The sequence below is a fragment of the Chiloscyllium plagiosum genome, chromosome 5 (genome assembly GCF_004010195.1).
Source record: "Chiloscyllium plagiosum isolate BGI_BamShark_2017 chromosome 5, ASM401019v2, whole genome shotgun sequence".
NCBI lineage: Eukaryota > Metazoa > Chordata > Chondrichthyes > Orectolobiformes > Hemiscylliidae > Chiloscyllium > Chiloscyllium plagiosum.
The window spans coordinates 70,005,339-70,028,047 of NC_057714.1; the positions used below are offsets into that span (position 1 = coordinate 70,005,339).

Consider the following 22,709-nt stretch of genomic DNA (forward strand, 5'->3'; position numbering starts at 1 on the left):
TAATAGAAACAGAATAGATGGATTTGTTGTCTTGATCATCCATGTGATCCTGTACATAAATTTCACTGGGGTATGAGTAAGGAACTTTATTGTAAATATATGCAATATTACAACAGTACAAAGAAAACAAAATGAATTCAATTAAGAATTACAGCAAGTTGATCAAGACTTTTGTCCATTGATGTTCCTGTAATGCACAGTTCAAAGGTAATACTCATCAGAAATCTGCAACTGCTTCCTATGATTCAGTCCATAATATCAGTGATATAGTACTGCATTACTATGTTAGATTTGTACAGATCTAACATAGTAATGCAGTACTATATCACTGATACATATAATGAAAGGTTCACTGCAAAAGGACCAGGAAACAGACTGAGTAATTTTTATTGCTGGAAAAGAGCAGCAGGTCAGGCAGTATCCAAGGAACAGGAGAATCGACGTTCGGGCATAAGTCCTTCAGGCATAAGCCCTTTCCTCATTCCTGAAGAAGGGCTTATGCCCGAAACGTCGATTCTCCTGCTCCTTGGATGCTGCCTGACCTGCTACGCTTTTCCAGCAACACATTTTCAGCTCTGATCTCCAGCATCTGCAGTCCTCACTTTCTCCTGAGTAATTTTTATCCCATTTTTGTGAGATGACATTACAAATAAATGCACCTTTATATGTATTTGGCTGAATATAGTTTGAAAGACTATTATAGTAAATTTAAAAAATGATCTGTCTCAATAACAATGTCACTGTAATACTACTGAGGCTCAACAAAAATGACATCTAATACCCCAGTTCCATATTCAATCAATTTATTTATCAGATGAGTAGTGGATAGCTGAGAGGTTGATCTCCCATAACTTATCTGATCATGCTTCATCAAAGTCTAGGTTACTTCTAAGATATGTTAGAACATGATCAGTGAGCTACCTCTGACAGGCACTTACTGATAGGATGGGGTGCTTGATGAAGGTAAGCAAATCCAGCAGTTCCATTGTAGACCCAATTTTCACCTGAGAAAGAAGTTCAGGTGAAGTAAAGGAATTTGTGCGGAAGGATGATAGGCTGAGAGGTTGTTATGGAGGTTCCAGCAGAGAGCTTGGTATTTCTTCTGGGGCCAAGAGAAGTCTTAAAACCACTCACTTTTAGGAATTTTGAAGGCATCTCCAGTTTTTTATTAGATTAGATTACTTACAGTGTGGAAACAGGCCCTTCAGCCCAACAAGTCCACACCGACCCGTCGAAGCGCAACCCACCCAGACCCATTCCCCTACATTTACCCCTTCACCTAACACTACGGGCAATTTAGCATGGCCAATTCACCTAACCTGCACATTTTTGGATTGTGGGAGGAAACCAGAGCACCCGGAGGAAACCCACACAGACACGGGGAGAATGTGCAAACTCCACACAGAGAGTCGCCTGAGATGGGAATTGAACCCGGGTCTCTGGCGCTGTGAGGCAGCAGTACTAACCACTGTGCCACCATGCCGCCCATAGGCACTGCTAGTTTGATTAATGTATGTGCTGGCTTAATGGAGCTTGCACATTGCAGATACTGAACATATCAACATCAAAATGGTATTGAGATCTGAAGCACATTCAAGAGAACAAATAATTTACTGTTATAATCACTTGGAAAGATTATGTTTGTGTAGAACAGATGGTATTAGACTGATCTTCAATCTCTCCAGATGCTTTTTAGCAGTGTCTTCAAATGCTGGACTGTTATTGACAACTCTTACATTGTCAGTAAAGGTAAATATTTCAGAGATAATGAGATATATCAACACAAGTTATTATATTTTCTATAATGCCAATTAAGTTAAAGTAGGTGATAGTTATATAGGTGACTGTTAGATCAATGGTAACATTAGTGTCAGACTAGAGGGAATGTGAGGAGAGAAAGGGAGTATTGGGATTTAAGAGAACTTAGTTTCTAGAAGTGTGTCAGAAATTAAAATATTTAAAGCAACATAGATGTTTGGAGTATCTGATTCCAGTGTCTAACACTTTTCCAAAACTTTTATTTAGAACAGGCTAAATATGAATTTTCAAGACAGCATTATTCAGGCAGAATACATTTTGGTCAAACTTTTAGGTTGCCTGAGTGTTTTCTTTTCCTTTCCCAACCCTGTCGGATTTTTGTGACCATTCTGTCTACACATGGCGTTATCAGAATCAGCTTTAGAATCAGTACAATGCAGGGAATCACCATGGACAGCATGTACCCTGGCGGAAGACCCCATGTATACCTTGTAGATTTTAGAAAGAAATTCCATCCAAGTACACCAGCATGAGCTGTGCACAGAAGCAGCGTGACATGACCCAACTTTGACTGGAAGAAAAAGAGATTCATTTTAGGCAAGGTTAATGAGTCAAATTTCTGACAGAATGTCGCAATGAGAACATTTAATTACTTGGTTTTTATCCAAAATAAACACAAATAATCACAGCAAATATTTATCTGCAAAAGAAAATTCCATTGACCAAATGCTGCCATGTAAATTGTAGCATCGTGAGCCACTCCAATATAAGTTAAACCTGTAAAGATACTCAGGATAAAGAAGCTCAACCTCTTTGTTTTCCAGATTGTGAAGATTAGAAGTTGACTTCTCGGGACTGATTTTATGTGCCAGAGAGGAACATTGTTCTAAGTGCAATTGGCTGGAGGGAAGGCTATTGTGACAAGGCTTTAGTGAGACCCCACATGGCGTATTGCACACAGTCTTGGTCCCTTGAGGAGAGATACAGATGCATTTCACGCAGTTCAGAGAAAGTTTACTAGCTTGAGGCTAAGAGATGAGGAGCTTGTCTTATGAAGAGAGATTGAGCAGTTTAATCCTATACTCAAGAGTTTAGAAAAATGACAGGAGATCTAATTGAGGTATGTAAGATGCTAGATTGGATGGGTAAAGTAGACATGGAAAGGATGTTTCCTCATGTGGGGCCATCAACACTGAGAGGTCAAAGCTGTAGGATAAGGATTTGTCGATTTAAAACAGAGTTGAGAAGAAATTACTTCTCTCAGAGGGTTGTGAATCTGTAGAAATCACTAGCCCAGAGTGTGGTGGATGTCAGGACATTGAACAAATCTAAGGAGAAGATAGACAGACAGATTTTTAATTAGTAATGGATTGAAGGATTATAGAGGGTGGATAGAAGAGTGGAGTTTGGTCGAGATGAGATTGGGCAAAATGGTATCCAATGCTGGAGCAGGTTCAAGGAGTTGAATTGCTTACTCTTGTCCTGAGTATGTTTGTAAAGCTCAATTAAACCTCATTCCTGAAGAAGGGCCTGTGCCCGAAACGTCGAATCTCCTGTTCCCTGGATGCTGCCTGACCTGCTGTGCTGTTCCAGCAATAAAGTTTCAATTATCTTCAATGGTCAGGTCTAATTAGAAAACCACTGTTCAATCTTCCAACAAAAGAGGTCAGGGAGTCAAGAAGTTAAGTCTGCTTGTTGTTAAAACCAGGTGATAGGTGATACCAACTCTAAGGACAAGAGGAAATGGTCTTTTTGAATGGATAGGTCTTTAGTATGAGTTTGGGTCCAACTGAAATGGTGTCTGATGAGAGGGAGGGGCGATTGAATTAAAGGAGGCAAAAGATTCCTTTCAGGGGCCCAGAGGAGCATTCCTCCACACTCCAGTGCAGATCAGTATTGTCAGTACTGCTCAGATATCTCTTCTTCCTCCTTATTGATGTCTCTGTTATTTTTAATACTGTCCCTATGACTTGCATTCTCACTGTATTTAAATCATGATTTTGACTCCAAGTCCTAAAAGTAATTAATCTCTTTACTTCCCTTACTTCTACAGTTTACAGAATTTTGTCTGGTGCCACTGGAATCAGTAGTTTCTGATTTACCTTATCTCCTCAATTATTTTTCCAACTGTGATGGTGCCTGGTATTCTGACCCCTGGCAGAGGACCAGAGGAATATGAGCATCTCATTCCACTGTTCACGTTGTTCTACCATTTAGTTAGATCATGGCAGACATTCACCTCAGCTCAATTTAATCCTTTGCGATTCATAGCCCTTGATACAATTATCTAACAAAATCATCTCAGTCTTGTAGACATCAATGAATCCAGTATCCATGCCATTTTACTCAACTTAAGAATACTTCTGAAGAATAAAGCTCCTTTAGCTTCATTTGCCTATATGTCTTCATATGTCTGGCTAGCTTGACAGGTATACATTGCTTCTTAGTTATGTTCCCATTAACCTGACTCCTCATTGGAAACATAGCTACATTGCAATAATTGAAGCTCTATATTGACTGATGACTTACCTGAACAAATCTGAATTCTTGCCAGTTCATTGTATTGCTGACAGATGGGAGGGATGTTACTCCAAGTAAGCAGAAAACAAAAAAGCCTAAAATTCCGAGTGCATAAAACAAATCACTACGCCAAGCCCATTTCATCTCCAACTCTGTGGTTGTGTTCTTTTGCACCTGTGATGAAAACAAGGAATAAACTTTATGATAAAACAAAGTAATCAGAAAACATTTTCCCTCTCTGGTGTGGCATGAGCAATGGAGGGAATATTGGGAAAATACAGTGAGATTTCTAAACATGTTGAGGTTAGGAAATATTTTTTAATATTCCCCTCAAGCCTTGAATGATGACCTCAGAATATCACCATTGAGTGGTGATGACCTTATTTCACTGCATTTACATCATGTTAAAGCCCCAGCTGGCCTTATTTATAGTCAAGGTTAGAATGGCGCTGGAAAAGCACAGCAGGTCAGGCAGCATCCGAGGAGCAGAAAATTGATGTTTTTGGGCAGAAGCCCTGCATCAGGAACCTTTCCTGCTGCAGGGCTACTGCCCGAAACATTGATTGTCCTGTTCTTCGGACGCTGCCTGACCTGCTGTGCTTTTCCAGCACCATTCTAATCTTGACTCTGATCTCCAACATCTGCAGTCCTCACTTTCGCCTGGCCTTATTTATACACTGTTTCCAATTCCCCTTCTTTCCTTGAAAAAATAGACGGCACCAATTCCTGATATGTAAACCAGAGCAGGCACCTGGAGGCTTGTCTTGGCCATCATGTAACTGTTTCTTCTAACAATGTCCCTATGTATTCCATAGCTACTATACTCCTCAACTCTCCAATTGTCCATGTCAGCATCAGCAATGCTATACGAGCCTCACTGCATTACCATGCCTCCTCGCAGTTTGATTTTCCCACCTTTCAAGAATAAAGCTCCTTTACCTTCATTTGCCTATATATCTGTTTATACGTCTGCCTTTCTTGACAGGTATACACTGCTTCTTAATTATGTTCCCATTAACCTGACTCCTCATTGGAAAATGAGGAGTGATCCTGGAAAAAGAAGCAACTCAAGTCTTTGATATGTAGCATTGTATGGGTCACTGAGGGAATGGTAACCGTGAGAGAGAGCAATTGGAAATAGCAGGTTGAGTCCTTGTAGTGAAGAGAAGAAGAGTAAGAGAGAGCACTGAAAAGGGCTGGGGACAGGCTAGAGGTGGGAAAATCACACAGATCCTCTCTCTTTTTGGGGAGAGTGGAGAGCAAAGAACGTTCCAAGTTTTGGGCATTCCTCATTAAAATTTGATGCCCTGGCTACTGTCATTAATGTCATGGTTCAGGGATCCTTGACATCTGAGGCTTGCTGCCAACGAGGAGTTAGTTGCTTGTGAGAGATGAACAAAACTTGGCCACTGCAACTTCTTTCATCCTGGGGATATCTCCAGAGAACTTCCACATGACTGTAACATTAACCGGGTCTGATTGTAAAGAACACAATACAGCATCTTGTTAACAGTGCATGTGAAAATGTATTTACAAAAGTGAAAAGTTATTATCCATGTTGCTTCACTTGCTTCACCTAACAGTGCACATTACTTGTCCTTGTTGCTGTGTCTCCTGCGATATGTGTTCTGACCTCTGTTGCTGGGCTGGGGGAAGCTTGTTCGGTTCACTTGGAAGATCTGGGCTGACTTTGGGCCTAGCAGACACAGCTTGCTGAAAGTTTCCTGCCAGGTACAGGCTCGCCATCTTTTGCCACAATAGTGCCAGTGTTAGAGTGTGTGGCAGCTCTGTGTGTGTACAGGGGTGGCAGGGAGAATATGGTAGCCTCTAATGTAGCAGAGCGGAGAAGGTCATTGACCTTGGTCTGGCACTGTTGGGGATCCCCATTCAGCTGGGATACTGTTCTGAGCTGGATTGCATCCAGGCCAATTAGGTCTGATAATGTGGCTGTGTCAGTCTGTGGCAGAAAAAAAGTACTGCCCTCCTCCCACTAACCCATCCACCACCTCCTTAAGGCCCCTGTCTGTGAAGCCTTATTTCCCATTGTGCCATATTTTCAGTAGTAGGGGTGAAGCACCATAAATAAGGGCCAGGTCCTGGCTTGCAGCATTTGAGGAGGTGTACAGCTGAGTTTTTAATATGGTGCCGTCAATGTGAACACTGGAATGTTCCACTGGTGGTGAGCACTTCCAGCTCTCTTCCCATGCGATTCCCCAAGAAAGGCACACAAGAATTTGGTTCCAAAATTAAGAAGATGAGGAAAGTGCAATTGCATCAGAGGGGAGGGGAGGGAAATATATCCTTGGTGCTGGGGTCTGTTTGGAGGTGGCGGAAGTGACGGCGGATGATGCGCTGTAGTTCCAAAATTAAGAAGATGAGGAAAGTGCAATTGCATCAGAAAAGTCACTGCGAGACATGACAGACTGGGTGTTATGATTCTCACGTGATGAAACACTTGAACTGAAAATGAGCAAATTCTGCCCTAGGCGTTAGCTATCTGTGTATTAGGTTGACAGTTTGACAAACCATTTGTTGAGAAATAATCCTAATTTGACCAGGCAAGGTTTTCAAACCATCTTCTTAGACTTAATCTCTCAGTGTTTTTACATCAGCTATTCTCAAGGTCCTGACTCCACAATAATTAATTGCAAACAAAAGAATCTGACAAAAGGGCTGAGATCCATATATAGACAATGGCAAAAAAGGAACCATCAAAAAATACTAGGGACTTGCAGAATATGTCAAAAAAGTTGAAACTTTCTCAGACTTTGTGGGTCTTTGAGAAAAGTATTGTGCTGTGTTCTTAACATCCTGGGGGATTAACAGCTGAACCTGTACTAGGAGCCAGAATCTTGGCTTATCTGGAAAACAGAGGGAAATTGAAAGGATGGGAAGAAACAATATCCAGACAAGAATAACAATGCACAGTGAACAAAGATTTTAAAAATAATTACAGTAGATAACATATTGACATCCTGTTGATAACCAGCATTGGCACATTTGGGAATTGAAACTGGTTGTGGACAATAGCAGAACGTGCAAACTAAAATCACACTGTGTACATAAAATATGGCCAGGTCATTGTCACTTGCTTTTCACCACTGACCAAAATAACCTTCACCCCATGATCTCTGAGAAGTGGGGGGTACAACATGAGAAACAAAGTGCAAATCTGGACAATCCTGAAGTGAAAATGTTCCACATCTAATGCTGCATGTGCTTAAAGAGCACATGCCAGTCAGTCATTTTTCTCATTAATATAAGATGGTCTTTTGGCACATGCTTGGAGGCAGTGACATGTCAAAAGTGCTCAAAATAAAACTCATACAGTTCACAAGATTGAAAGTACCTGTGCATAAGGAAGTCTACCCAGCTTGGAGGGCTGAATAGCCTACTTCTGCTCCTAATTCAGATGTTCATACTGTGATGTGATATATTTGAGTCATATAACTTTGAATTCATTTATTTTTTTAGTTCAGATGTTTGAATTTTGAACAAGTGGCATATGGCTTTTCTGTGTACATGAAGGGGTTTAATGATTTGTTATAAATATTTCTGCAGCCATGGTGATCTTTTTTAAAACAGTGTGAATTATCATGGCTGAAGAGTAATGAGTTTATGCTTATATTGGGAGAACTTTATGAATGTACAAAGTAAGCAGTAATGCAATAAGCTCTAATTTATAAAGCCTTTTTTCTTTTGATTTGGCAAAAAACTCGTAGCTTGAAAATAAGTTTAGTTTTGATTTGAAAAGTTCTTCAATGTTCTTTGCTCAAGTTGAATGTGTAAAGTGGTTGTCCTTAGAAAGGGAGAAGCTTAGATTTGTTAAAAATAGGTTACCTTAGTGTTAGGAGTTTATTAAAAGTTCTAGACAAGAATTGCTTGGTTAAAACCCTGAAGGACTTATTTGAAGCTAAGAAAGTTTAATCTCAGCTGTATGAAGATCCAGGAAGGAGCTATTAGATTCTCAAGACTTGGAGTTGAAACCATAGTTAAACTAAGTCTACAGGGGTGACAGAGAAGGGAATTCTATCTGGCATGAGTACTGAAATGGGGTTCTTTGGGATGACATTTTTACAATACTTTTCAAAATATTTACAACTTTTTTTGTTGATTGCATTTTATTTTCATTTCTTTTGTGTAATAAACTTATGTTTTGTTGTGAAAACATGTTTCAGCAAGAGAACACCAAGTTTAAACCAAAATAATGACCAAAAAAGAAAGATGTATTAAGCCAAATTTTAGCCTGGATTCTGACTTATCCAATAATAGCATCAACTGGCATCATAATAGAATGTTTTATAAGTAATGCAATTTAGGGAAGGAAATCTGTTGGCCTTACCTTGTGTGGTCTACATGTGACACATGCTGCTTACAATAATGGTCTAGGAACACCATTCAGTTCAAGGAAAATTAGGGTTAGGCAACAATTCTGGTTCTGCTGGTGACACCCACTTCCCATCAAAATAATTTAAAAGAAACACAACTCTGTTCCATAGTAAGCTAATACCTGCCTTTCCAAATGTCAGTCCCCACTCCCTGCAAAGGGACCCCCACCATTAATCAGCACACACCTCCTGAGCATGACGTCTCACCTTCCTCACTATCCTCATTCGAACTTACCCCTGTTCCACTTTCCAGACACCTTCTTGCCTTACAGCTGGCCAGTAAGTTATTCTGGCTGGCTACAGCTAGAAAAAGTCCTGAGTAAAATTAAAACTGGGCTTGCCATTTCATTTGATAGGTATCCCACTTCTATCATTCCTTCCCACATCACTTGATTTTTGGAGCCTTTATTTGTATTTGTTCTGTCACTTTAAAAAAAATTGCATACATACAGCCCGCGATCTGTCCGTTACTGCACTGTTTTAAAATTACTTCACTCAGTTGCTGTTATCTGACCTCTCTCTTCCTATCCAAATGAATCATTGCATACTTCCCTGTGATAAACTTCATTCACCATGTGCCTGCACATTTCACTAATCTGCTTTTGTCCTTCTGAAGTCTGTTAACTTCTTCCTCACTGTTTACTGATTTCTGAGTTTTATGCGACCTGCAGGATTTGAAACAACACCCGATATACCCAGGATATTTAGATACATCAAAAATAAGAACAGCTCCAGCATTAACCCATGAAGGACACCCTTGATCTGAAAAATATTTGTTCATTATTATTCACTGTTTTCTGTCTCTTCACCAATTTTGTGTACTCAAAACTGTTGATATTTAATCCCATGAGCTTCAATTTTGTCAACAAATCTATGATGTGGTGTTTTATCAAAGACCTTTTGAATGTCTTGTCAATGATACAATTTAATTTCTCTTAAACCATCCTTCCATCTTATTTTGGCTCTTGTTTAAAAGCTGTTTATTTCTAACATCTTCCAGTTCTGAGGTGGGTCATTAACCCCAGACATTTCGGAAAAATATTAACTCACAAAAAAATGCATTGTACAGAGTTACATTCAGGCCAATTGCTGCACATGTTTCAAGATTTTTCTGATTTATTTTCCTCCACAGAGCCTGAGTTACAACTGCATCACATCTCATTTTCACATGTATGCTCTTCTACCCTACTCAACTGAACCAACTGAAATTCTTCTCTCAGACAATACTTTCCAAATCCATGCCCACTACCATTTGAAAGGACAAGAGTAGGAGATACATTGAACAACATCACTTGCAAATTCCCCTCCAAGCCACTCACTATTTTGACTTGGAAATATATCACTAATCCTTTATTATTCAAAATCCTGGAAATCACTGTCTATGAAAGTACCTACAGCAAATGGACTCCAGTGGTTCAACAGGGCAACGTGCTAGCGCCTACTCAGGAGCAACTATGGAAGGGCCAACAATATCCACATTCCTGGATGAATTCATTAAGAATGTACAAACTGGCTTGATGATGAAAGAAGATTGAGCCCTTAGTTTCCAAATTCAATGAGTATTTGTAACTTTGTGGGGAGGCGAAGGGTATAGTCATAGTGATCAAGAACTTCAGGCTAATGTTCTCATTGATTGTGGTAGATGGTGAAATTTGAATCCAATAATAATCTGGAATGTGCAAAAAGACTGAGCCTAATGGTGACCATGAATTCACCACAGACTATTGTAACTATTTGTCTGGGTCACTAATCTCCTTTAGTGGAGAAGATCTTCCTTCCTTACCTCGTCTCATCTACATGTGACTCCAGTTCCGCAGCAATGTGGCGAGTCTCATCTCGCCTCTGAACCGTTAGCGATAATCAAATGTCAACTCTCCATGAGCAAATATATAAGACAAAATGGAAAACCAAAAGAACTGCTGATGCTATAAATCATAAAAAAACCCAGAAATTGCTGGAAAATCTCAGCAGCACCTGTGGAGAGAAATGAGAGTTACCATTTTGGGGCTTATGACTCTTCTTTACAACCTCAACTTCAGCATTTACACCAACCTTTCCAAGCCAAAACCTCATCTGAAGAAGTATCACTGGGCCCAAAACATTAACTCTGAATTCTCTTCACAGATGCTGCTGAGATTTTCCAGCAATTTCTGTTTTTGTATCAAACAAAATGGCTGATGACTTTTTTACCATGGAGGCAAGGTACTGAATGCTTTGAGAATGCAGGTCTTTGTAAGGAATTAGAGGGAGAAAGAATAGGTAGGGGATGCATTTTATTTACAGAAAGCACAACTCGAAGTTGTAGTGTTTTTTCTCTGCATGCAGTCTTTCACTCAAGGATTTGATTTCCTTTCCTTTCTGATCACATTTCTCTTTGCAGATGTGTTGATTTCTCATTTTAGGTGCTTGTCTGTATTTAACAATAGTGCATGAAATACAGTTCTGCAATAATATTCAGAATCATTGGAGCTTACTGCTTTTTGCATACTACTCCAATACAGTGTTTCCTCAAGCTGAAAAACTAGCAATGATTAAGAACAGGTGACTACATGGGAAGGAACTTCAAAAGGGTTGCATATTGAGCCGTATTTTGCCAAGTGACACCTCATTAATTTTAAATGAAGATGGGGCATTTGGAGCTATATTGAAATTCATTGAATTGGTTCACATAGAGAAATAGAAACTTGCAAAGTACTATTAGATCACTTGTACAATCATAGAATTCCAGATTCTCAATAAAACCTATTTGAATATTTATTTGATAAAATTAGCTAGAAATAATCACTCAGCCACCAGTGCAATGAAGTTCACGTATCTTGTTCAAGAATATAGCTACATGTTCTCCATTACACCTTGGCTTAGGAAATGTACAGGATAATGCAATATTTGGGTTGGAGAAACTGGATGAAGAAAACATGTGAATTGATGAGATGTGTTTATCAGAGCTGTTGCTTAATCTTTATAGATGTTACTATTGAAGGAATGGTCATACATTGACATAAACTAAGCAAGAAAATGTTAATGCTATAATAAATCATAATTTTTGATTTTAAATTTATATCAAAATTACTGCTCCTGGGAATTTCCTTTGACCGAATTCTTGGGCGGAAGGATCTGCAGGGGATTTAGTTCTGTTTTCTCTTATTTTCTCTTTGTTCTTGTAAGGAGTTGACTTGATATGTCTACTCAAAGCAGTAGGGTGACATAGAACCAAAATCAAAGTCTGCTGCATTGCAGTGCTGCAATTCAAATTTGGTATACTGCACGACACTGATAGAAATAGTATTGAAACAGACATTCAACAATAGCATAGGAACAATTCTCACCTGATATACAATACGATTAATTTGTCTCCAATAGTATGTATATCTGAGTGGCTTGACCAATGAGTAGAAAACATGAAGGAAGCCATAGGCAAACGATACAAGCCCAAGCTGCTTTCGACACAACATCCACCGGTCGAGCCAGTCAGGGAATCGCTTGTACTTTGTCCCTCTGCAGAGCTGAATGAAGGCAGCAATGACACCCGGCAGATAAACCAAGCCAAGCAGAATGAGAGAGACAATTGGAAAAACATGATTGGGTATGGAAATCATCATCCGATAGGTCTGATCAGTGTTCTTAGTTACATAAGAATAGATCACTTGAAGCACCACATAGTATAAGAAGAAGAATACTGTGAGACCAGCTGTTATATAAAGTGGTAGTCTCCACATTGGAAAGAGCTGAAGAGGGTAGTTCTCCAGTTCTTCAGCTGCCAGAAGGGATCCCTGGTCAAGAGGAGTGAGGCTGATGCTCCTGGCAACATCCATCACCAGTTGCTTAGATGGATTGTCATCCCCACAAACAAAAACCTGAAACACAACATGACGATTTCTATTACCAGTGAAAATAGTGTTGCCCACATTCAATATATTTAGCACTATTCAATGAATATTGCTTTTGAAATACAGTCAGCTAGACAGTGTTGACAATAGTTTTAATTCACTCTTGCCATCACCACATCCTTTATAAAACAGGTAGACATAACATGATCTTACCTGACTGCTGGCATCCAAACTCCCTGACTGCAGAGCCCAGGCTGAAACTGTGTTGAATCCCTTCACCACATTGGCTTTGGGAACCAACTGGGACAGATATTGTGCATTGGATTCAGGATATTGATTCATTTTGAGGTTGTTGCTCACATCGACCAGCACCTTCCCATCCAGCTGGTCAGATAGGGCTGAAATGAAATCATAGTTTTCCCTGTGAACTGCCAAGAAAACGATCTTGGATGTATTCAGGGCCTCTGCATGGCTAAACACTTGTGCTCCACTTGGCAGCAATGTAGAGTTCCTGGGATCTCGGCTACCATAGACCACCGGGTAGCCTGACTTGAGCAGCCTCATGCCCAAGGATCTTCCAAAGTCCCCAGTGCCAAAAATACAGATCGTTTCCTGCTTATGATCCAACCTTTTTCTGCTGCTGGTCTGGTGAAGCGGAACCAAGCCTGTTGAATTGATATCCATTTCTGGAAAACAAAATCAGTAGAAATATTACAATGTTCTCTTTAGTCAGGTTGCTCCCACAAATCAAAACATACCCAAACTATCTTTTTCCAATTTTTTTCAATCTGAAAATGTTTTTCAACTACATTTTCAAAAAAAAAATGTTTGGAGTCTTTTTGCTTTAGTTGTAAGCAGCCACATTTTTTTTCTTTTGGACAGTAAACTGGAAAATGGAAATTAGATTACTAAATATCCACAAGAGCCAGGAAAGTTGATTCCAGAGTTGAGAGGGTTGGCTTATAAGGAGAGACTGAGTAGAATGGCACTATACGCATTGGAATTTAGAACATTGAAGGGAGAATCTTATAGAAACATATAAAATTATGAAGGGAGTAGTTTAGATAGAAGTAGGGAGGATGTTTCCACTGATGGGTGAAACTAGAATGAGGGGGCATACTCTCAAAATAAGGCGGAGCAGATTTAGGAATGCATGGAGGAGGAACGTCTTCACCCAAAAGGTTGTGAATCTGTGGAATTCCCTGCCAAGTGTATAAGTTGAGGCTACCTTGTTGAATATTTATAAGGTAAAAATAGGTAGATTTTTGAACAGTAAAGAAATTAAGGGCTTTGGTGAGTGAATGCATAAGCAGAGCTGAGTCCACAAAAAGATCAGCCATGATCTTATTGAATGATGGAATGGGCTTGATGAGCCAGATGGCCTACTCCTGCTCCTATTTCTTATGTTCTTATTTAAGAGGCATTGTCTTGGGTACACTTTAGCTACACAAGCTTATTTTACTTTTTGGAGCAGTTAGCTGGATACTTTATGAGACAGGAAGGCAGCAGGACTCTATGAGTTAAGAAAAGAAAACCATAAAAACAGACTTCGGATTGGTTTGGCTGCAGTTTGTTACAGAATCTTTGAGTGCGGTGCACTGAAGGACATACAGAATTCTGCAAATAAAAAGCACCTTTCACCTTTTCATTGTGAGTGAAAAAGCTCAAAAACCCAGAAATTCTAAGGGAATAAATCTGATATAAGAAAAGAATTAGGTCCACCTGATCAAGTACTGAATTGCAGCTATGCAGCCATTATCCTGTCATCATTGTTAGAATTGAGAAAAGACATGGAGGCCGTTGGTTTTGCACTGATCAGAAGTTTGACACAAGTAACAGACTTGGACAAAGGTATCCAATTTCCATACAGCATGAGAAAATGATGCTGAATGGTTGGTCTATCCTTGGCTTGGAGATGGAGCAAGAACAGTTACTTGTCAACCTTAATTCACAGACCAAATAGTTAAGTTCTGATCATTACCAAGGGGATATAGTGGAATTGGCTATATCCATGAAAAAGTTGCAATATCTACAAAATCCTTTTGTGAACATAAAACAAACAGATTTATAAATGCACAAATGCATCACATTGCGAGACTGCTGATGATCTTAAAACGGATTCCAGTGTAACTCCGAGCATAGTCTGGATTATTTAATAAATAATTTCCAAAAGCAGAATGACTTGACTATGTATGTTACATATATGTTAGGATTCGTTCTCATGGATCACAACATTCATGTATGAATAGACTACCAAAAGCACACAAAAGCAATGTTGCCTTATGCCCTATTCACTCTATAACTGGTTGCGAATAAGCCAAATTGTTGCCTGAGCTATTTAATTTCTATACTACCAGGCAACCAGAGCTAAGCTCAAAAGAACTGTGAGACAAATAACAGTCCACTTTGCAGTCTAGACTTCTGCATTACAGAATTTGTTTCTCTCTAACTAAATTTTTGTACCCAAAATGTTTGTGTCAAACTGTCTGTTTCCTTTTTCTGTCTTATTTGTGAAAGAATGTGTGTGTATTTCATTAAATGGGGAGAACTAAGGTCTCACAGCAGTAAGTTAGTAATCCAATTTTTAATCTATTTGATTTGATTTGCCATCATGGCTGGCAGGCAGCAAGATTGGAAAGGTAGTGAGTTGGAGTAATTCTATGTGATGCTGAGGAGATGTCTGCAAATGACCCTTGATTGAAGCATTTGTTATGTTGATTGCCTGCCTCTGCCAAGTGAGTTGTTGCTTCTGCTGATGGGCTGCCCTGGCTATCTCACCTGCGGGCAGTATTACACAGTGAGCCAATCAAGTGGGGAGTTTACCATTATTTTCATAATGTCTCTCCTCTATGGTTGTCTCTCAGAGGCTGGGAGTTAAATTGTGACGCCAATCACGTCTTTATTAGCATTACTCTATGTAGTAGATTTTATCATAATTTAACCTGTGGTCCTTCAAAAAAAGTTCACCAGGGTGATGAAGCATTCTTAAACATTCAGGAATCCCAAGTCTTATCCCAATCTGAGTTTACTAATGAGAGAACATTATGAGTTCAGATGTTACACATCTGGTTCAGATGCACAGGTCACTAACTGGTAGATAGGTATTTGAAACAATTGTGATTTTACCGTGACTTTATCTCCAAATGTCCACGAAAACAACAGACTGGCTGGATTGGTCATTGTAATTTCCCTTGTAATTCATGCTGCCTCCATCTTCTTTAGCCAAAATCAGAAGTCACACAACACCAGCTTATAGTCCGACAGGTTTTTTTTTTAAATCACAAGCTTTTGGAGCGCTGCTCCTTCGTCAGGTGAGGTTAGTGCTTTGTGGGCGGCACGGTGGCACAGTGGTTAGCACTGCTGCCTCACAGCGCCTGAGACCCGGGTTCACTTCCCGCCTCAGGCGACTGACTGTGTGGAGTTTGCACGTTCTCCCCGTGTCTGCGTGGGTTTCCTCCGGGTGCTCCGGTTTCCTCCCACAGTCACAAAGATGTGCAGGGTCAGGTGAATTGGCCATGCTAAATTGCCCGTAGTGTTAGGTAACGGGTAAATGTAGGGGTATGGGTGGGTTTCGCTTCGGCGGGTCGGTGTGGACTTGTTGGGCCGAAGGGCCTGTTTCCACACTGTAATGTAATGTAATCTAATCTAATCTGACGAAGGAGTTGCGCTTCAAAAGCTACTGATTTCAGATAAATCTGTTGGACTATAACATGGCGTTATGTGACTTCTGACTTTGTCCACACTAATCCAACATCGGCACCTCCGCATCATGGCTTCTTTTCCCAAAAGTATTGACAATGGTAGGATCCCGATGTCTAGCACTGTGAATATAGGGATGTATCTGTATATGGGGTTGACAGAAGGGGTCAAGGTTGTGGTGATAGCCGTATTTATGTTGTCCTACTGCCCTCAGCAGTAAATATCGTCCACATGAAATCCTGCTTCTGAAAGCAGGAACTGATTTTATGAACTGTCTGAAGCTAATTTGTCAAATTTGCTTGTGAGTGGCTATAAATTGATGTATCTTCCTTTCCAACCAGTCGATCACAAAATTGACAAACACTGACACTTGCTCCTTTCCGTCATATTTTTGGAACTGTCCACCCCAAAACCCTTGGAAGTATCATGCCCAACTCTCAAGGTGGCATGCAAATCTCCCTGAGCCAGAAGAACAAGGCTGGTGAAATGTTAGCACTACATAGTATGATACTAAGAGTAGGCAATACCTTCTTTCATTTCAAGAAAAAGTTTCTTCATGTGCATGATTGGTTCCATCAATATTTATTTTTAAAGTACTGTCATGTGAAGGAGACCAAAGCAAAGAGGGGATGCAATCAAACTTTAGGGCTGCGATTCACCAACATTAAGTGCCCTTCCCCATTGGGTACTTGAGGATGGTAAAGTCATCTGCATAATATAGTCAAAATGTACAAAAATCTGAAGCAGTAACAGACAATTGTGGAGCCAGATAGGAGATCATGAGGGACAGAATGAGTTGAAATGTCACCAAAAATACCAAATTATTATCCCATTGTCACATTAGTAGATTGGCTGTACTGAAGCAAATGCTGTATTCACTTCAGTTATGCTGTTAATGAAATGAGTGCTAGTAATAACATATATTGTCAAGAAAACAGATAAGCTTTAATTTATCCATGTTATGATATTATTTGTGAATTGAACAGTTACCTTTTAATAGCAATTTCAGTTAGTGAAATCAAAAAAAAATTCATAAAAGTTTAAGAAAGTAATCTGTTGGAATGCTCAATTAATTATATCACAAGCTTTGAAAATCTGAAATAAATTAAATATTCTTACCTTCCTTATTTTGGTTGAGCTGACTGGAAAATGAGGACAGTTAAAAAGTAAACAGAACTTTTACTTGGGATGCTGTGCAGATGCAGCTTGCTGGTGTTAATCTTTCAAACTGACCCTCATATTTAAAGAGTGTGTTCCAGCTTCTGAGGTCAGTGGGCCTTTTGCTCCACCTCTTTGCATTTCTGCCAGAACTTGAACCCTGCAGTGAAGTCTGACAACATTTAATTCCCAGTGAGTATGTATGACCCACAGGAAAGGATTAAACCTTCACGCCACAAGTTTCCATTGGATTGATCAAAATGAGCTGAAATGGCTCCTCTGTAAAATCAGGGTTGTTCTCAGACCAAGCTTTTGCGCAATAATAACTACAAGTATTTATCAGTTTAGCTTAGTGCTAATATTTTTGCCAACGTTTACATCATTAAATTTTAACTGCGACATGAGTGAAATACTTTAGTTTTACCAGTTTTACTGAATCCCTATCTCCACTTTAAAACTGTCTGATCAATTCAGTTAAGTTTATTACAAATGTATAAAACTCACCAACTTATGAGACATCAGAAATACAGACTAACATGCAAAATAAGAATAGATGCTGTCCTTTCAACACCTCCAGTCTGCTCCGCCATTCAATAAGGTGACCTATTTGTGGTTCAAATTCTGCATCTCCATCTATCCTTAATAACCTTGGATTCCCCTGCAGAACAAGAATTTATCTATCTCTGCCTTAAAAATATTCAGTGAGCCTGTTTCTACTGCCTGCTGAGGCAGAGAATTCCAAAGCCACGCAGCCCTCACTGAGAAAGAAAATTCCCCTGACCTCAATTCTAAAACAGCAACCCCTAATGTGAATAAACTCCATCTGGGCTCACTGAGGTTGTACACTTCAAAAGACTTACCCTTCTCCTCTAAACTCCAGGAAAAAACAAGTCCAGTCTATCCCCTTATTATGAGGCAGCATGGTGGCTCAGTCGTTAGCATTGATTCCTCACTATGGACCCGGGTTTGGTTCCGGCCTCGGGTCACTGTCTGTGTAGAATTTGTACATTCTCCCTGTCTGTGTGGGTTTCTCCTGGGTTCTCCGGTTTCCTCCCAGAGTACAAAGATGTGCAGATTAGGTGGATAGGCTGTGTTTAACTGCCCCATATTTGTCAAGGGATATGCAAGCCAGGTGGAATAGCCAGAGTAAATGGGGGCTATGGGAATGGATGGAGGGGAGGGGTGGAGGTCTGAGTGGAATGCTCTTTGGAGGGTCAGTGTGGACTCAATGAGCCGAATGGCTTCTTTCCATTCTGTTGGGATTCCATGATACGGCAACCCACTCATTCCAGGTGTCCATCTAGTAAATCTTAAATCATTTCAGTAAGCCATTAAATGATAAAGTTGTCAAGCTGACTCCGTTGCCTGCACATAATGGCGAGCTGCCAGAGTGTTGATCCTCATTCCTGAAGTTTGGACAAAAGACAAAAATCACATGACACCAGGTTATAGTTCAAAAGGTTTGTTTGAACCACAAGGTTTTGGAGCCTCATTCTTCCTTCAGGTAGTGAGTGACAGAAGATACATTGGACACAGAATTATAAGTAAAAGATCAAAGGGTCATGCACACGATGTGAATGTATCAGGCAAACCTAGATGGCTCTTAAGTCTTTAAGCAGTTAGAATGGAGGTGTAGGTTTCGATTGATTATTATGTAAATCCCAGAATTTCTTTCAAGTCACTGCCTGGAGATAACCTAAGGCTTTATTGGTATAAAAGAGGTGACATTCTTAGGTAAGACAATGCATTTTAGGGTGTGGGGTCTTGTTGAGAGTCTGTCTGTGTCTTAACCTGAAGTCAAACTGGTTTTATTTCCAAAGTAGGAATTTATAAAATGTCACGTTGACTGGCTATTTACAGATTATATCCTTTGTGAACAAAATAGAATGTATCTACAAATATAAATCTGGAAATGCAAATGCATCCCATAGATTTATGTGTGTGTGTAAAAGAGAGAAAGAGGGTGTGCATGTGTGTGAGGGTAGAGCAGTAGATGCGATCTATATGGACTTCAGTGAGGCATTTGACAAGATTCCCCATGGAAGACTGGTGAGGAAGGTTAGGTCTCATGGAATACAGGGAGAACTAGACATTGAATACAGAATTGGCTCAAAGGTAGAAGACAGAGGGTGGTGGTGAATGGTTGTTATTCAGACTGGAGGCCTGTGACCAGTGGAGTGCCACAAGGATCGATGTTGAGTCCACTACTTTTCATTATTTATAAAAATGATTTGGATGCAAGCATAAGAGTTATAGTTAGTAAGTTTGCAGATGACACCAAAATTGGAGGTGTAGTGGACAGCGAAGAAGATTACCTCAGATTACAATGGGATCTTGATCAGATGGGCCAATGGGCTGCGAAATGGCAGATGGAGTTTAATTCAGATAAATGCGAGGTGTTGCATTTTGGGAAAGCAAATCTTAGCAGGACTTATACACTTAATGGTAAGGTCCTAGGGAGTGTTGCTGAACAAGAGACCTTGGAGTGCAGGTTCGTAGCTCCTTGACAGTGGAGTCACAGGTAGATAGGATAGTGAAGGCGGCATTTGGTATGCTTTCCTTTATTGGTCAGAGTATTGAGTACAGGAGTTGAGAGGTCATGTTGCGGCTATACAGGATATTGGTTAGGCCACTTTTGGAATATTGCATGCAATTCTGGCCTCCTTCCTCTCGGGAAGATGATGTGAAACTTGAAAGGGTTCAGAAAAGATTTCCAAGGATGTTGCCAGGGTTGGAGGATTTCAGCTATAGGGAGAGGCTGAACAGGCTGGGGCTGTTTTCCCTGGAGTGTCGGAGGTTGAGCAGTGCCCTTATAGAGGTTTATAAAATCATGAGGGGCATGGATAGGATAAATAGACAAAGATCTTTTCCCTGGGGTCGAGGAGTACAGAACTAGAGGGCATAGGTTTAGGGTGACAGGGGAAAGATATAAAAGAGACCTAAGGGGCAATGTTTTCACTCAGAGAGTGGCATATGTATGGAATGAGCTGCCAGAGGAAGTGGTGGAGGCTGGTACAATTGCAACCTTTAAAAGGCATCTGGATGGGTATATGAATAGGAAGGGTTTGGAGGGATATGGCAGGTGGGACTAGATTGGTTTGTGGTATTGGTCTGCGTGGACAGGTTGGACTGAAGGGTCTGTTTCCATGCTGTACGTTTCTATGACTCTATGACTGTAATCATGTATGCGTGCTTGAGAGTGAGTGTGAGAGTGAGGGAGTGCACGTGTGAGTCTGTGTGTGCCTGTGAGTGTGAAGTTTGTTGACTATTCAGATCTTTACTCCGTCTCTCCTCAATTTGTCTCTTTCCAAGTCTCTCAATTTATTACATCCTGTAATGTCACTGCTTCTCAGTTGCATCCACTGTACAAATGTCTGCAAATTAATATCTGGTCTGTTCTCATTTGCTTATTCTTAGCCAGAGTTCAATGTCCCATATCTAGAGATAACATCACCATTCCACCTTCAATCAACCATTTAAAAATAAATTGACTTCCATTACATTTCTTTGCTGTGTGAGCATTTCTATTTGAAAAATGATTGTCTTGTTTCTACACAATAATGACGATACTAAGATCTAGTTCAATACTCAATATGTGAAATACTTCCTTTCTCTGGTTTTGTTTAAATCTTTCTGTGTTCATTTTCTTATTAATACTGATTCATTTCTTTAGAGCAAGTAATTATTGTTTGTTTATTTTTCCTCAGCAGAAAGCACTCAGTTGTTCTTGTGGATGATTTAGTCATTGGGCTATATTTAGGCATTACCAGTATTAAGCAAAGTCTCAATGAAGAAATACTCAAAATACCTTTTTTATAACATGGGGAATTTACAGCTAAGAACGCAAACACATTCCAAATGTTTGTACTGGTGCCAGATGAATTTTTACCACATTCAAACATTGCAAAAGATTTAATAGGTTTAAAAACTGCAGAACTAAATGGATTGGAATCTTATGGGGACCTGAGCAATACAGGTTATGACAAGATTTGTGCAAAATCACATGGGAATTCCAGCAGAGCCTATCTTGAGGTTGGGAAGCTTCTATCTGTCCAGGTAAACTAATAGTGGAGATGGGTTGACCTAATTAAGAGGCCATTAAATGGACTTAAACTTTGATTACTGAAGCTTAGGTCACTAATACATATCCAGAAGAATAGGACCCCTAGTAACAACCACTTTGGAATTCTCTTTATGAATTTGATAAGTCTGAAAGACAAACATTTATCACTACTCACTTTTTAATATTCCTGAGTCAAATTTATATCTACCCTCCCACTAGTCTTTTGTTTCTATGGGCACTGGTTTTATAAACAATTCTACTATGTGGCCATTTGTCAAATACCGTCAGAAGCGACTTATAAACAATATTGACTACTTTTTCCTCATCAACCCTCTAAGTTACTTCACTAAATCAGTGTGAAGTCAAAATCAGAGGTGGATAGGTGATCAATGCCAATGTAAAGGATGCTTTGACGATTATTACCAGACAATTGTGGCATTTTAGAAATAAAATGAACAAACTGGCCTTCTCTCTTACATTGTCTGTGTTCTGATGATGTTACTCTCTTCCAACAATAAGGAAAACATTTTCTATTTTTTCATGGTGTGGTGGGGGTCGTGGGGAGGATGCCATTTTCTCAGTTAACTAAATGGCTAACATGGGTTTGATTCCTGTTTTGACTAAGGTAGACTTGAGATCTAATTCCTTCACCTACTCCTGAGAGTGGAAAGCAATGGCAAGCCAACATCCACAAAATCTGTTCAGAGAAATGGCCCTGGATATTGCATCAGCAGACAATAAGCTAGGAGCCTGCCTTGAAGCAGAGCATACAATAAATGGAATTATCTCATGAAATGTAGGAATCTGTTATCCATCCCCAAGTATTATTAAGTTGGTGATGAGTAGCCTCCTTGAGCAAATTTGCAATGAGGACTTGATTGTCAAATTTCCCAGAGATCACTTGTAATTGGTCAGGTCTAGTCTGATTAAGGACTGGATGTGGCTTCCCAATGAAAGGGCTGGCAGCTCTGAAGCAGTGCTAGCTGGAGAGGATGGTGGTGCAGAGACAGTTAGAGGATCTGAAGCCTCAGATGGATAAACTAAATGAAAAATAAGTGATGGCCAAAGGCAGAAAATCGTACAAACTCAAATGGAAGAATCTTCCCATTTTGGCCATGAGGGCGAGCTTTCCTGCTCATTCTTTCTCTGTCGACCCTGCAGCATCTAGCTCTGCATGGCCCCCTCAAACTGGTGCAGCGAGGCCACATTAATGAACTGCAGTGGAGAACTGGCCAACTGTCTGGAACATGTTGGCTGCCAGACTTAATTACCCTTAATTGGGCCTTAATTATAAAA

At 39.9% G+C, this 22,709-nt stretch overlaps 1 protein-coding gene across 2 annotated transcripts; it reads right to left on the reverse strand.

Annotated features, from left to right (window-relative positions):
• Positions 1-526: 526 nt before the first annotated feature.
• On the reverse strand, positions 527-17,576 carry LOC122549977 (metalloreductase STEAP4-like). Of its 2 annotated transcripts, none has more exons than XM_043690298.1 (5): positions 17,312-17,576; positions 12,707-13,179; positions 11,993-12,520; positions 4,288-4,452; positions 527-2,329 (listed from the first exon to the last, which is right to left on the reverse strand). In XM_043690298.1, exons 2-5 carry the CDS (start codon positions 13,175-13,177, stop codon positions 2,081-2,083), a joined length of 1,413 nt encoding a protein of 470 aa, XP_043546233.1. In that variant the 5' UTR covers positions 13,178-13,179; positions 17,312-17,576; the 3' UTR covers positions 527-2,080. The 2 variants fall into 2 exon arrangements, with proteins under 2 accessions (XP_043546233.1, XP_043546234.1); XM_043690299.1 differs by lacking the exon at positions 17,312-17,576 and adding an exon at positions 13,403-13,477.
• Positions 17,577-22,709: the final 5,133 nt, after the last annotated feature.